This window comes from Bombyx mori, chromosome 17 (genome assembly GCF_030269925.1).
Source record: "Bombyx mori chromosome 17, ASM3026992v2".
In the NCBI taxonomy this organism is placed as follows: domain Eukaryota; kingdom Metazoa; phylum Arthropoda; class Insecta; order Lepidoptera; family Bombycidae; genus Bombyx; species Bombyx mori.
In genome coordinates, this window is record NC_085123.1 from 7,404,186 (window position 1) to 7,418,738 (window position 14,553).

General features: G+C 42.5%; 3 protein-coding genes across 5 annotated transcripts in view; 1 reads left to right on the forward strand and 2 right to left on the reverse strand.

Moving 5' to 3' along the window:
* Nucleotides 1–1,892, forward strand: part of LOC101737817 (uncharacterized) — a 7,909-nt gene extending 6,017 nt beyond the window's left edge. For both annotated transcript variants that reach the window (XM_062673354.1, XM_012690124.4), the window contains exons 4-5: nt 241–399; nt 782–1,892. In XM_062673354.1, coding sequence (XP_062529338.1) covers nt 241–399; nt 782–1,697 — 1,075 coding nt within the window. In that variant the 3' untranslated portion in view covers nt 1,698–1,892. The remainder of the gene's footprint in view (nt 1–240; nt 400–781) is intronic.
* The window catches only part of LOC134200438 (uncharacterized), a 400,183-nt gene that overhangs the window by 197,405 nt on the left and 188,225 nt on the right, over nt 1–14,553 (reverse strand). The window lies entirely within an intron of this gene.
* LOC101737681 (protein yellow-like) lies at nt 782–13,556 on the reverse strand. 2 transcript variants are annotated; one of them, XM_038016632.2, is made up of 4 exons: nt 13,378–13,556; nt 3,508–3,662; nt 2,750–2,928; nt 1,707–2,677 (listed from the first exon to the last, which is right to left on the reverse strand). In XM_038016632.2, exons 2-4 carry the CDS (start codon nt 3,660–3,662, stop codon nt 1,782–1,784), a joined length of 1,230 nt encoding a protein of 409 aa, XP_037872560.1. In that variant the 5' UTR covers nt 13,378–13,556; the 3' UTR covers nt 1,707–1,781.

Genomic DNA, 14,553 nt, shown 5'->3' on the forward strand with positions numbered 1-14,553 from the left:
ACAGACAGAGCTACATTCGCATTTAAAATATTAAGTATGGATAACCTAATATCGGGTCAGCTATTTATCACGTCTAACATAACTCACGTATGAATTCGTGATTACAAGCTCTTGTGCTGTAAGAACGGAAGCTCTGCTGTAGCAGATAATTATTAATTAGCTTAAAGCGTTTTATAAGTATCATAGATGCAATAGGTACTTAAGATTTATATTTTATTTAGGTATATGTTTTTCTTTCAGCTATTACAACGCTTTGAAAGTAGTTGCAGCCTTTAAAACCTTTCCTAATGTAGTGCCAGCTTCCCATTGTGATTATGGACTCGAACTTGCTATAAGGCGACGTCGCACTAAGTCTCTCCAGGGGGAAGAGCAGTTACGTAGGAAATTATTGACAAATTTGTGAGTGTTCGGTTATTTAATATAATGACAGCACGTAATCTGGTTATGTAGCTTTTAAGCTTTTGTAGCTTTTAATTTTGCAACTAAGACAACAGTGAATGCTTTTTCTTTAAGAAGTATTTCTTGGTATTTCTGAAGTTTCGATAATTATTTCAATCACAAGCTCATATTCTAGCAATAACGTAGTATATTGTAATTTTTCATTGAAATTTTATTACTTATTTTTTTTCATAATTTTCAAATTCACTCCGGTTCAAGAATCATACCGAGATTGAAGTGGTGCCGCTAAACTAACCATCTAAATATTAGACAAAACGATTTTCTGCTAATTTATTTCTCAAGTTGATATATTTATACATGCATTAATATATTTATTTAACAGTTATGGGGAGCAAACTGTATCATCAAACGATGAAATCGGTTTCATTCAAAGAAATGAACACATATCGCGTATGGTCCATTCCACAGATACCAGTATAGCTGACAGTAATGACAAAATTATTAACGTTATACAAGGTCAATTGGAGACAACAAAGAGATTATCCGATGCAGGTTCATATGAAGATTGGTGTATAAATGAAATTGTAATACCCCGAGATACAGATCGTATACTCGAACAATTCGTTTTAATGTCTTTACGGGTTAGTGATTACTTAAAAAAGGAAGGCACAGATTCTATGAATTCTCAAAGTCTTATATTAAAGACATCAAATTTTTCATATAGACAAGATGCTTTACATTGTGCAGCCATTACAACTGATATTATGGATAATTCTTCATATTTAGGAAGTATTAAAGGCAGTACAGCTTCTTACTTAAAAGAATACCCGAAGATATTCATGAAAAAACCATCACATGATCAAACTCCACACAATACTCAGAATCTTAATAGCGCCCTTGTGTCTAGTTCCAACAACAGCGAATGTAAACGTTCAAATTTGGAAACCTTTGATAGTTTTGATACGATGGAACAAAGTTTTAGTCCAAAACAATATTCTTACGAAAATAATATTAGCACGCAGCGAATCGATAGAGATCTGACAATACCACAAGAAAAACCAAAATGCTGCCATAAATTATGTAGAATGCGCAGCATTGATATTCCAATAGAGACGAACGAAGAAACAATTAGGAATAGTGATGAATCAATAGAGTCAGTTGGTAATCTTAAGGCGATTGCTAAGAAATTCAATGATGTAAGATTAACAGAATCTCAAGATACCGAAGTGGATGATGCAAAAGATGTCGATAAAAAAGATAAAACACCTAGCATAGTATCTTTAAATAATTCAAAATAAAACACAAACTTTTCTTACAATTTAATAGGCGTAATAATTAAAAACAGCGTAACAACAAATTTAAATTTATGAATAATTTGTTTTTCAAATGTATTGCTTGCATACTGTTTTTTCTACGACTTCCGCAGGGTCGAAATATATAACTCTATAATTGTAATCAAGTGGATCTATTAAATTAAACTGATAAAATGGCAATCTGTTCGTTATTACCCAAGCTAATTGAGGCACCTCATGATCCATTCGTAAATCGTTAGGGAATATCATTGTTCTATTGTTTTGTGCCACTATAGCTAGATTATCATTAGTATAAGGATTGCGAGTGTCCCAACAACCAATAGCATCTCTGGAAATGAGGTTAAAGAACATGACACCGTTGCGGTCGACAGCTGCGGCTGATACTTGACCATCACCTCCTCGACTTTCGCCAAGAAGTGTAAATTCGCTTACAGCATTATCAACTCGAGATGGATCACGTATGACAGATGTTGCTACTGTGAACTCAAGAGAGCCGGACATCGAGTGGTAGTACAGTGGGCGATCACCTAAATGGTACTTGCCCAGTGACATACCGAACAATCCATCAGACCATTGATAATTTAACCCGTGTAACGTATAATTGGAAAGTAACGGCTCAGGGTAAAAGCTGTAGTGGCTGAATCTCCAAAAAGCTGCGTCTGAATCTCTGAACACAATTAAACCAAAACGCCAAGCGTCTGCAATGTACACATGTAAATCTCTACACCGCGCATCACGAGAGTCTACAATGAGGTTTGTGATTAAGGAATTTTGAAGAACGAATTCACTCGGTATTGGATATTTTGCAACTACAGTGTCGGTCTCTAGATCTATGGCAAATAATGTCGGCGGGCATAATTGACGCGGTGTTTCAAAAGCCTCGACTTGACCGGAGTCTAAAACCCACATAATGCCGCAATGGTCCACGCTCATACGGAAAATCGAGGTAAATCCAGTACAATTTACTGAAAGAAAAAAAAAGGATGTCAGTGCTTAACATTACACAATTTATATTTTATTTTAGAATATAATCACACCTGCATTGTGCCAGTCCCAATTGGGATATGGGGCTAGTTCTGGTGATTCTGATTGTGATGATACTGGTACACTTGATAGTGTTGCTGGTACCCCGCTTTTCCATCGTGGGGTGCTTATAAATACTCGTCCTTTCCAACGCTCAATGCCCAAAGGTATCACATTGGCTTGAATAAATTCACTGAAATGAATATTTATCAGTACTTGTTTGATTTAGATCAGTAGAAATAAAACTTATTGATTTAGTGGCGGTAGGCCATATTGTGGGCTGGTCGAATGGATGCTGCCACCCAGCCTATTGCTACCAGTAATTGGTTATACATTTAGGTGTGAATCGTGGGACAGCCCTTATACAATGCAAATGAAACTTCGACCTTATGTTCAAAGGTGGGTTCTAGTAACCCCTTCCGCCGTGGAGCTTATTTACCTTCTTACATACCGACCCCACTAAGTGAAATAAGAGCAAGAAGATTGCACTTGTTTCATTGTGTGCGGTCGGTGTAGTATGTCCTCTTTTTCCTTTCAGACCTATCATATATCAAGTCTGTACCGATATCCTTCTCTCGCATATGCTTTTTTACACAGCCCATTCAAGTCTTTTTGGAGACCCCTTGTCTACTTTCATACCCAGGGTCTTTTTTTCCATATTATCATCCTCATCTACCCGTATTCATTAACAAGAAAAAACATAAATATTATATTTCAACATTACTCATGTTACGTACAGATTTCCATACGTAATAATAATAAAGATACATACCCCGCATCAATAGCTTCCTGTCTCTGAGCTGGAGAAGGATATTGATAATCTATTTGTTTCCATCGATAAAGAGTACCTATTGTGGATCCATTAGGCGATTGAGTACTAGCATAGCTGATCATCCATGCAGCAATAAAACATATTATTACTTTCATCTGTAACAAACGCAAAATGTTTTTTTCAAATTGAGTGCAAAGTACAAACGGTTTTTCTAGAAATTATTGTATTTGCTATGAATTTTGCTAATAAATTTGTATCTTTAACTACTTTTCGCTCTGGATTCGTTGGTCTGGCTTTTCGTGATGTGACAAGTACTGAAAGAAATCAAAGTGCGTCCAATTTTTTTATTAATATTATATGGTTCCGGTTTTAATATCCGACCATCGAATAAAGACTATTCGTTATTCGAAAGTAGTTGAGACTTCAACCTCAAGTCTCAAGGGCAGTGGCATTCATGTTGCGATATCATTTTTTATTGTATATATGGATTGTAACCAGCTCATGGTTAACTTGAGATTAAATGGCTACCGGAATCCGTAGAACCCTGAGAGATCCGATTGAAAACTCCATTCCAGTTTATAGCGGGTGGCATACCCAAAATACCCAAACCCAAATCGAACGCATCATTGTTTCGAGGCAAAAATAGGCCGGATGGTGGTACCTACACGTGCGGCACCAGTAATTACGCATATATATTCCGAGTTTGATTTTTACATGATATTTTCTTGATATTTCGTGATTCTGGAATGACGTTCGTGAAGCACGTATTTTTCGTCGTACGTCGCATTTTCTTACAAAAATTAGTTCCTGCCTACGGGAATTAAACACCGGGATTTGCGTATCACAGCATATAATCCAGGCGTCTGGTGTTTTAGGCCCAAGCGACTTTGCCTAAGTCACCTACGACAACTTTGAACCCGGAATCCATTCCACAAGGTAAGTTAAAAGTTTACATGCAAGAGACAATATGGCCGTATACTCTAACAAAAAATAAAAAAGTACTATGTTAAAAAATTACATCTATAATACAAGTAAGTAAGCAAAACTTAAAGATTACCTATTATTACGATTATTATTACATACAATAGGGTGGGTAAACAAAATCATCACACAAAAAATGTAAAGTCATTCACTCTTTTCGGCGCTCGTTTGGCTGCAACGCTATGTCATTTCATTAACTAATTTGGCACAGATTTATTATGTATCATTCAAACGAAACTATTATAAAACTAGCTAACTAAAATCTAGACATTATTTTACGGTTAAAACAAGAGACAGCATAAGTTTCTAATCTCTACGTAACCTAGACTATAATTAATTATGGACATCATATTAAGTAGATAAATTGATATTAGATAAAGTTGATAGAGTCTATTTATTGTAAAATGGCGGTGCTACTTCAAACTGCCATTCACATATTTATTATAAGGTATTTACAAAATATGTTAAAATATTAATTTATGAAACAAAAAGGTATTATTCAGGAAACGTCGTCGAGCGTATCAAATAAGTGAATTAAACAGACAACATTCAAACTCATTTAGTTCGAGAGCTATGAATCTAAACTGGTTGTTGTATGAACAGGAAATGTGAATATTACACAACTTTACGTTACGTATTACCTCCAGAATCAATAATTGAGTAGACAAGATTTAAAGTCAATTTTTTATTTAAAAGTCAAATTAAAACTTTGCATTCATCAAACATTTGAATTCAAATGGTGTCTTTTACATAAGTGAGTGAAAACACAGCATTTTGAGATACGAAATGTTTTCGTGATGGTAGAAAATAAGGTGTACCTATATTTTAGAAATGTGGATGTATGACGGCTAATGAATTACATATGGGATCTATTGTTTTATCAATTCCAAAATACATAAATGAATTTCCACATGTTTATATAGAAATTATTCCAACTATTACACTACTGCTATGTGTTTAATGAAGTTTTTTTTTTTTTTTTTTTTTTTTTATGATTGAAAGTTTACTGGTGGCCCGAAGGCCTTTCCAGTTTCACCAGGACAGGTGGGCGAGCAAAGGCTCAGCCAAGAGGGGCGGGATTTGCTAACAACTGCCCGAGCGCCTCCGAAGGAGACCTAACAACTCAAGAGCAATTGTTTCGCGAACGAATCTACTACCGGATCGGAATCGCGACCCGCTGAGAAGATCCGGCGAGAAACTCAGCGGGCTGATGCATGGGTTAGGTTGCACGTCGACCTCTTTGTCGAGTTCGACGAGTACGGTTACCGGGGTCCCTAAGCCTGCCCCTAGTATTAGAGCTGAAGGCATCTAATGCAAAGGTTATTGGATCTGATGGATCCGTAAGGACGTGTCTAGGGCGTCGACGGTGACTGGCTCCTGCATGATCAGGATTCGGGGAGTAGTCAGCGGCGGCAACGATAAGGCGATTATCATGACGCATAGCCTTATCGAAGTATCGTTCCGACGCTGACTTCATGTATTTCCGAATTGATTCGAGGCCCAGGTCGTCGTGTAGGTCAACGTTCCTCACGAACCACGGAGCCCCGACAGCTAACCTGCAAAAGCGGGATTGTAGGGATTGGAGGGTGTCTATGTGTGTGCGGGCCGCGTGAGCGAACACCACACTCGCGTAAGTCATGACGGGCCTTATGCAAGTTTTGTAAAGTGTCACCTTGTTCCGAAGGGACATTTTACTCCGCTTACAGATCATGGGGTAGAGTCTACCGAGAATAAACGCGGCACGGTCACGGACTGATTTTATATGCGGGCGGAATGTCATCGATGCATCCAGGGTAACGCCCAGGTACTTGACCTTCCTGGCCCAGGGTATGGGTTGTCTAAAGAGAGTAATCGGGGGTGTGAGATTCCTCCTCCTAATCCGGGAGGAAATCCGTGTGGAGCTTCCCCTCTGAAATAGCACCGCAGTACTTTTCGCTGGGTTGATGTCTATGCGCCATTTTCGGAACCACTGTCCTAGGGCTAGGGCTGCGCTCTGAAGCTTCTTCGCGATTAGGGACTTATTTCTACTAGAATAGTAAACAGTCGTGTCGTCGGCGAATAAAGCTAAATGGGTCGGTGGCGACCGGGGAATATCGTTGACGAATAAGCTAAATAGGAGGGGTGAGAGGACAGAGCCTTGCGGGACTCCAGCTGTGAGAGGTCGTGGGGAGGAGCGGGTTCCCTCGACTCGATATCGAAAAGAGCGGTTCGACAAGAAGTCCCGTATGATGAGCACGAGACTATCCCGGCACGCTCATGTTGAATAGTTTGAAAATCAAACCATTGTGCCAGACTTTGTCGAACGCTTTTGCGACGTCGAAGAAGAGAGCTCCCGTGTATAACGGTTTTGGTCGATTAAGCCCCACAAAAATGTGCTCCGTGAGGCGGTGCACCTGTTGAACGCATGAGTGATTTGTACGGAATCCGAATTGTTCATCGATGAGAATGCCCTTGGATGAGACGAAGTCTCTGAGGCGTTTGTAGAGCAGACGCTCATACAGTTTGCCTAGAGACATGAGGAGGCTAATCGGGCGGTAGCTCGTCGGATGATTTTTTGGTTTACCGGGTTTATGTATGCCGATAACGTCCGCTTCTTTCCACACCGCGGGAAAGATACAGTTCGCCATAGCGGCATTGAAAATAGATGCCAACATCACGATGAGTTGGACGGGTAGAAGTTTAATAACGCGGTTAGATATACCGTCGGAACCGGGGGCCTTGCGAGGACGTAGGTCTTTGATCAAGTCTTTAACTTCCATCGGGGTGACGGGTGGTAACGCATCCGAGGGTGGCAAGGAGGCTCTGCGTTCTACCTCACTGTCTACTAATTCTACATGAACAGGGTCCACGGATTGAGTGCTGGGCGTGCACTGGGTTTGCAATGTATCGGCCAGCAGCTCTGCTTTTTCATCATCATCGAACGCCGCGAGTCGGCCTGAGGGGCCTACGAGGGGGGGCATAGTTACTACCGTATCCGATTTGAGAGTACGAGCTAAGCGGTAGTAAGACCTTTGGGAGGGCGCGAGTCTTTCTAAGAAATCAGACCATCTGGCATCTCGGACTTCGGCGATGCGAGACTTTACGTCGCGTTGTAGGGCACGCATTCGAATACGATTATCCACGGTAGGATACCTATCGTAGGCGCGGATCGAGGCGTTCTTAGCTCTAAGGAGTTCCCTAATATCGTCGGGCAATTTGAAGCGGTGAAGGAAGTCCTCCGCTACAACTTGCTTAGATGACCTATCTAGTGTCGAGGTGATGTGTGACGTTAAGATGTCTATGGCTTCAGCGGTATCCTGAGGAGACGGGGTAGAGTCCGGGCTAAACGGGAGCGATGGTGGATCAGATTCAGCCAGGCTGATGCCCAGCGTGTGCCAATCCACCACAGTCCTCGTGACGGGAACGGAATCGGGAGCGCGACCGAGCTTCATAACGACGGGACGGTGGTCTGAATCTAACTCTGAAACTACTTCGATCGAGTGTAAGCGCAGAGTTACGTTTTTTAATAACGCTATGTCGAGTATATCCGGGCGATGGGCGATATTTAGCGGGTAGTGAGTCGGGGCTAGCGGAGCGACGATATCGAAGGCGAGATCGTCGACTAACGCGTCAAGTCGCCTGCCATTCGGGGTTGTGGTGTGTGAGTTCCACCTGACGTGTTTACAATTTAGGTCGCCCGCCAGAATGACAGAGCTTCCCATGCCGAGCAGCGCCTCGATATCACTGCTTAGAACGATCTTATCCGGTGGAAGATAAACGGACGCGATAACGATCGGCGCGTGTCCAGTCAGTGCGATTCGGCATACTGATGCTTCGATGTTAGAAAGCGCGGGGGGGTCGAGTGGGACGCAGTGCAGGGCTCGTCTATAGTAAATGACGGTACCACCACCACGAGCAGTGAGCCTGTCGTTCCTAACCATGTTATAGTTCGCGATTTTAGGGTCGCGGCGCGCGGGCTTAAGCAGGGTCTCCTGCACCAAAAAGATGTCAATTTGATGGTCACGCAAAAAATCACAAACCTGATCACGTTGATTTGCGAGACCGTAAGCGTTAAAAAATCCTATCGTTACGGATAGGGGCTTTATTCTACTTATGTACGCCATTGATTACCGGCGGAGTGAGGGGAGGACGTACGTATTTAACGACGCGTATACGTCAGCGTATTCTTGCACAACGGCGATGAAGTGTTGTGCAGTGGAGGCGGCGCGAATGGCGTCACCCAAAGCATTAACACGCTCAAAGTTGATCGACTGAAAAAAGTCGATCGCTAGAGCGAGATTGTCGGACGCGGTCGGAGGGCAAGTCGCGGGAGAGGGACGAGTCGCGGGGGCGGGAATTGTAGCCGTGTTCATATACGGCAGCGGTTTCGCCCAGGCCGAGACACTGGGCACCGGCGCCGGAACGAACGCTGACTTAGTCTGCGACACAGAGGGTGCCGAGGCTTTGATGTCTGGGCCGGAAGCTCGGAGGCGGTTTTGGCGGGCGACGCGGCGATTTATTTTCGGGGCTCGGGGGCATCCGCGGTAATTTGCGGGGTGACCCTGTGTTTGACACAGGACGCAGCTAGGCGGTTCCGTCGCGGTTTTTTGGTCGCGAGCGCAGAGGGCCGTGGCGTGATCGCCCAAACACTTAACACATCGGGGGCGCGCGTGACAGTTACGGGAAGAGTGCCCGTACAGTTGACAGTTATGGCACTGGCTAGGAGTGCCTTTTTTATGGGGGGCTTCGACGGCGATACCGGAGAGCCTACAGACGGCCTGTGTGTTGAAGATTTTCTTACCCTCGGGGGTAGGCTGGAGGGTGACTAGAACCATATTATATGGCTCCCTACCGCGACCGGTGTGCATACGGTGCACAGAATTCACTGGAAAGCCCTGTTCTAACAGATCGGCCTTGACGAGCTCTACATCTAACTCTTTAGGGATTCCGCGTATTACAACGCGGAGTTCGCGCTCCTCCTGGAGCGTATACGTATGGAAACTTATACGTTCCTTACGGAGGTAAGAAGAGAGGGCCCTATGGTCGTCGGGTGTTTGAACCTTAATTTGAATGCCGTTCGCGAGGTTACGGGCATTCGTGAAATTTATATTTTTGGCCTTAAGGGCCAGGCAAACTCGATCCCAAGCTGCCTTCTCCTGAAGGATAACCGGGGGAGGGGTCTGGGTTTTATTTTGTGCCACCAGACGCGGCGACGGAGTGGCACGGGCTGGGGGCGCAACGGGAGTCTGAGGGCGGGGGCGCGACGCGTTCGCGGCTTTGCTAATTTTAGCGGCCGCGGGAGCTCGGGACTCCGCGGCACGCTTCTTACCCTTCTGTACCAGGGTGAATCCATCCGTCGATGAGGCGAGGGCGAGGTCGACCTCCATGTCCGAGTCAGAGTCGGAGCACGAGGAGGCGGGTGCAGGCGACCTACGAGCAAGTGTAGGTGTTTTAGAGGGCGCGACGGAGGCCGCGGATGATCGCTCAGCTGAAACGATGGTCACAGCGGACGACGCAGCAGCTTTACTCGCCAGTATAGGCGACACGGGAGCGGCAGGCACGACGGAGGCTGCGGTGCTCAATGCAGAAGCTTTGCACGCAGGTACAGGCGACGCAGGAGCAGCGAGCGCGGCGGAGTCCTCGAGAGGGCTCGCAGTGTGATTGGCCTTGAAGGCCAGAAACTCTGAGGCAAGCTGTGGGTGGCGAAGTCGGAGGAATTCCGCGAATACAGCGTCCATGATCGCTGAGTACCCAGGTGGGGCGGCCCCGGGTCTTGAAAACACTCGCCTTGCGGCGAGGCCCCAACTTCTCGGACCTGAGCGGTTCTATTGAACACAGGTGGCAATGCGGCGCGATTACTACAGGACAAAGAAAAAGCAAAAAAATCAGAAATAACAAAAAGAAACAAAACAAATAAATACTTGCAGGAAACCACTTTGTCGGCAAATGTTCCACGAACACAAAAATAACTAAAACAAAACAAATAAAAGCTTCCAGGAAAAACACTTGGTCGGCAGATGTATCACGAACACAGGCCGCGCGAACAATGGCCGGGCTAACAAAAGCCGGGCGAACAAAGACCGGGCGAACGAGTGGTCGATGAGCACGTCCGCACGTAACGGGTGCCTCTATCGGAATGTTTAATGAAGTAATATTGTTACGAGTCGGTTATTAACAGTGTAATAACATCGCGTAATTCACAAATAAGTATGTATATACACGCAATGTCTATGCGTAATAAATGTATGGATCAAAATCATTATGCTACTCAGGAATTGCTGACCTCGGTGTAGTAGGTATGTATAGTGCGTTAATGTCATTGTTTCTTTCGTGAAAATTCTTGAGATATTGGTCTTAATATAAAGTTTAAGAAGTTTAAAGTTTACGTTAGTTTAAAGTTTAAGAAGTTTAAAGTTTAAGTTAGTTTAAAGTTTAAGAAGTTTAAAAAAATACCTCATATTTTTCAATGATTAATGTCTTTAATGGATACGTTATACTTTATACGTTATATATTATACAATCATAGTGAGTTTGAAAATAACGAGTATTGACTTTGCGGTACTTTTCCTTCTAAGAGACACCTGACGCTGTCAATTTATTATTGTTATACATAAAAAATACATAGGAAGCACACAAAATGCGAATAAGTAATTACAAATTGTTCAATGTTGGCAATTAACGTGAATGACGTAAATAAAATCAAAATAAACTTATGTCGCCTGGTAGGTTCATTCATAGGACTTCATTAATTTTTATTTCATTATTTGTAATACTAATTATATGATCATCATACGATTTAAAGTGGATTCTTAAAACGTTAGCTTCAGATTATCAAAAGAGTACGTTTTTTAGTAGTTCATATTTTATTCATATGGAAAAACACTTAATCGACTAACGCGTTACTGCCAGGCAGATTTTTTTTTTTTTTTTTTTATTGCTTAGATGGGTGAACGAGCTCACAGCCCACCTGGTGTTAAGTGGTTACTGGAGCCCATAGACAACTACAACGTAAATGCGCCACCCACCTTGAAATATAAGTTCTAAGGTCTCAGTATAGTTACAACGGCTACCCCACCCTTCAAACCGAAACGCATTACTGCTTCACGGCAGAAATAGGCAGGGCGGTGGTACCTACCCGTGCGGACTCACAATAGGTCCTACCACCAGTGATTACGCAAATTATAATTTTGCGGGTTTGATTTTTATTACACGATGTTATTCCTTCACCGTGGAAGTCAATCGTGAACATTTGTTAAGTATGTATTTCATTCGAAAAATTGGTACCCGCCTGCGGGATTCGAACACCGGTGCATCGCAACAACGAATGCACCGGACGTCTTATCCTTTAGGCCACGACGACTTCAAGATTCAAAATATACTCTATATAGGCGTTTTTGAGTATATTTTCAGCAATTTATTCTACAACGTGAACGAAAAAAAAGTCTCAAATAGTCTAGTCTAGATCAATACAAATAAACATGTATCTTCTCTATTAGTTGTACTTATACACAAAACTTAGGTTTCTATCACATTGATTTCCAAAATCCAGCAACCACTTTTTTAAGGTTTTTTCTCATTGAAAAGACGAAAATTTTAAACAAAACACGTGATATACATCATCATTATCCTGCCCTTCTCCCAGTCACCTGGGGTCGGCGCAACATGTTTTCTCCTTCCATACACTTCTATCATATACCATTTCTTCGCTCACTCCCCTCTTACCCATATCGTCTTTCACACAATCTATCCATTTCTTCCTCTTCCTCTATATCCTTCCACATTCATAGTTAACACTCTCTTACCAACCTCATTTTCATTTCGTCTCATCACATGTCCATACCATCCCAAAACACGTGACATACAGTTAGCCTATTTTAGTTTCGATGTATCCTAGAAGTTTTTCATGTTTTATAATTCTAATGCAGGTGAAACAGAGTAGGTATCTACAAATTGTATTGGTGCATCGGAGCGATATGCTAGCCCATAAGTTTTTGTTTTTTAAAGCTTAACCTCGGAGCAGCTATTACTTACTAATTATAGCTCAAAAGTAAGATTGTCTCAAAATAGGTCAAACAACCATGTCATACATTGTCATTGGATAACTGTAGGTACGAGTCGAGCTAGTTCGTGTCGGATAAGCCAATTCAATATTTGCCAGGCTAATATTCCTAGAGTGTAAGATTAGTTTACTTGAAAATGGTCCCTTAAAAATAGAGTATATGATACTCACGACGCAGGTCATATTGCAGTCCTGATAAAAATGGTGACGAATATATTCTATAGTTACAATCAAAGATTCTCATTTTGTGATTATAAATACGAGACGAAAGATACAAAAAAATGTTAATAAGTTGTTAATTTGAGTTTATTAAGTTTGGCCTTCCTAACATCGGATAAGCTAAAATTGCCACCCTTTGCTCTCGACCTAGATGTATAATTATTGGCTAATCTGCTTTGTATGGAATGCTAAATGTGACGATTAAGGAAAAAAGCCTCGAACGGATTTTAATTTTGTCTTACTGTTGCTTACTTTTAATACTAAATATATATTATTTAACACAGTACATTCTACTCTAATTAACAAACTGACAAATAAAGTGGAGGTTAAAAATTAAGGTCATAGTTATTATAGGTATTTAAAATTTAATAAGAACGAATTTCAATAGCCAAGGGCATTATTTTTAAACTACGTATAAAATTAACGCATCGAAAGGCTTAAAATTTAAATATCACCAAGCTAAGCTGTTTTATTAGAATTTGTAATAGGGCTATTAAAGGTATTTTGGAATTTTTAGTCAGTGAACACAAGAACTAGTAATATTAAGCACTCCTATATTTTTTTTAGGTCTACACGTCTATATAGTCTGTATACACATGAAATATTTAGAATATATTTAAAAAAAAACGTACCTTGATGTTGCTTAATTTCGTTAATCAACTCTCATAATATTCCCACAGTGTTTCGTTACGGTCTACAATAATGTATTATGTGAACCACGTCTGTCCGGTGGCTAGTTTAGATTCACTGTGCATTAAAAATGCGGCGATCCGAAGGCGTAAGGTTTTTGGCAAGCCAAACTGGTAAAACTACTACTAGTAGAAGGGTGGTTACATACGATAGATGTTCCAGATATAAAACATTAGGTCATAAATGTTGGGTTTCTAAAAAGTATTCATTTCGATTGGTCAGTGATCGATTCATTAGTCATAAATAACATTTGCCAAGAGGGGCTTTTTTTATTTATTGCTTAGATGGGTGAACGAGCTCGCGGCTTCCCTGATGCTGAATGAGGAGCTCATAGACTTCGACAACATAAATGCGGGGGTAGTCTCTTGGTTTCAAGGGGGTTGGGGACCCACCTTAAGACTTAAGTCTCAGTTTAATAGTGTAACGCTGCTGCAGAATTTAAATCGAAACGCATTACTGATTCGCGGCAGAAAAAGAGAGTATGATGGTACCTATTCGTTGGGGGCCAGGGAGGCGGATCTCGCCCAAGCCCTGGCCCTCTAAGTGTTTCGGGTCCCCCTCATATGTCGGTCTGGGGCCCGGCGAAGGGGGCCTAAGAAGACGACGTGCAAGCTGCTCTGCACGCGTTTTACGCAAGAGCATCCGGGTGATGGAAGGCCGGCTATCCTCGACCCACGCTGGTTCTGACCCAGCGGGGTATTCCGTAGGATAGCTCACTCTAACCGGCGCCATCTAGGCGGGCTCCGGACAGCCTGCCGACCGAGAGGGCTGGTGGTCGTGGCGCCGACGACCGCCAGTCCGGCGTCCCGAGGGGGAGGGTGATGGGAGAGATGTGCTCCGCACTAAACACTTCACTTTCCCCCCTTTGCCTTTTCATGAGTTCTGTCTCATGTGAGGTTTGGACGTTGGTTGTTGAGCGACAGGAGGTTTTAGTCGGTTCGACTCCGACATGCTCTGCCCCCCGTTCCCAGTGGAGGGCGGAAGTCCGGCGATTTCCTCCTGACCAAAAAAAAAAAAAAAACCTATTCGCAGCAGTAGGTACCAGCGATTACGCAAATTATAATTTTTGCGAATTTTAATTTTTATTGCACGGCGTTATTATACCTTCATCATGGAAA

Excerpts from the sequence above, each read along its gene's own strand:
- LOC101737681 (XM_038016632.2), bottom strand. The coding sequence starts at position 3,662 with ATGAAAGTAATAATATGTTTTATTGCTGCATGGATGATCAGCTATGCT. Across the intron at positions 2,929-3,507 it reads CAGGAAGCTATTGATGCGGG|TGAATTTATTCAAGCCAATG; the intron begins GTATGTATCTTT and ends TATTCATTTCAG. Across the intron at positions 2,678-2,749 it reads TTGGGACTGGCACAATGCAG|TAAATTGTACTGGATTTACC; the intron begins GTGTGATTATAT and ends TTTTTCTTTCAG.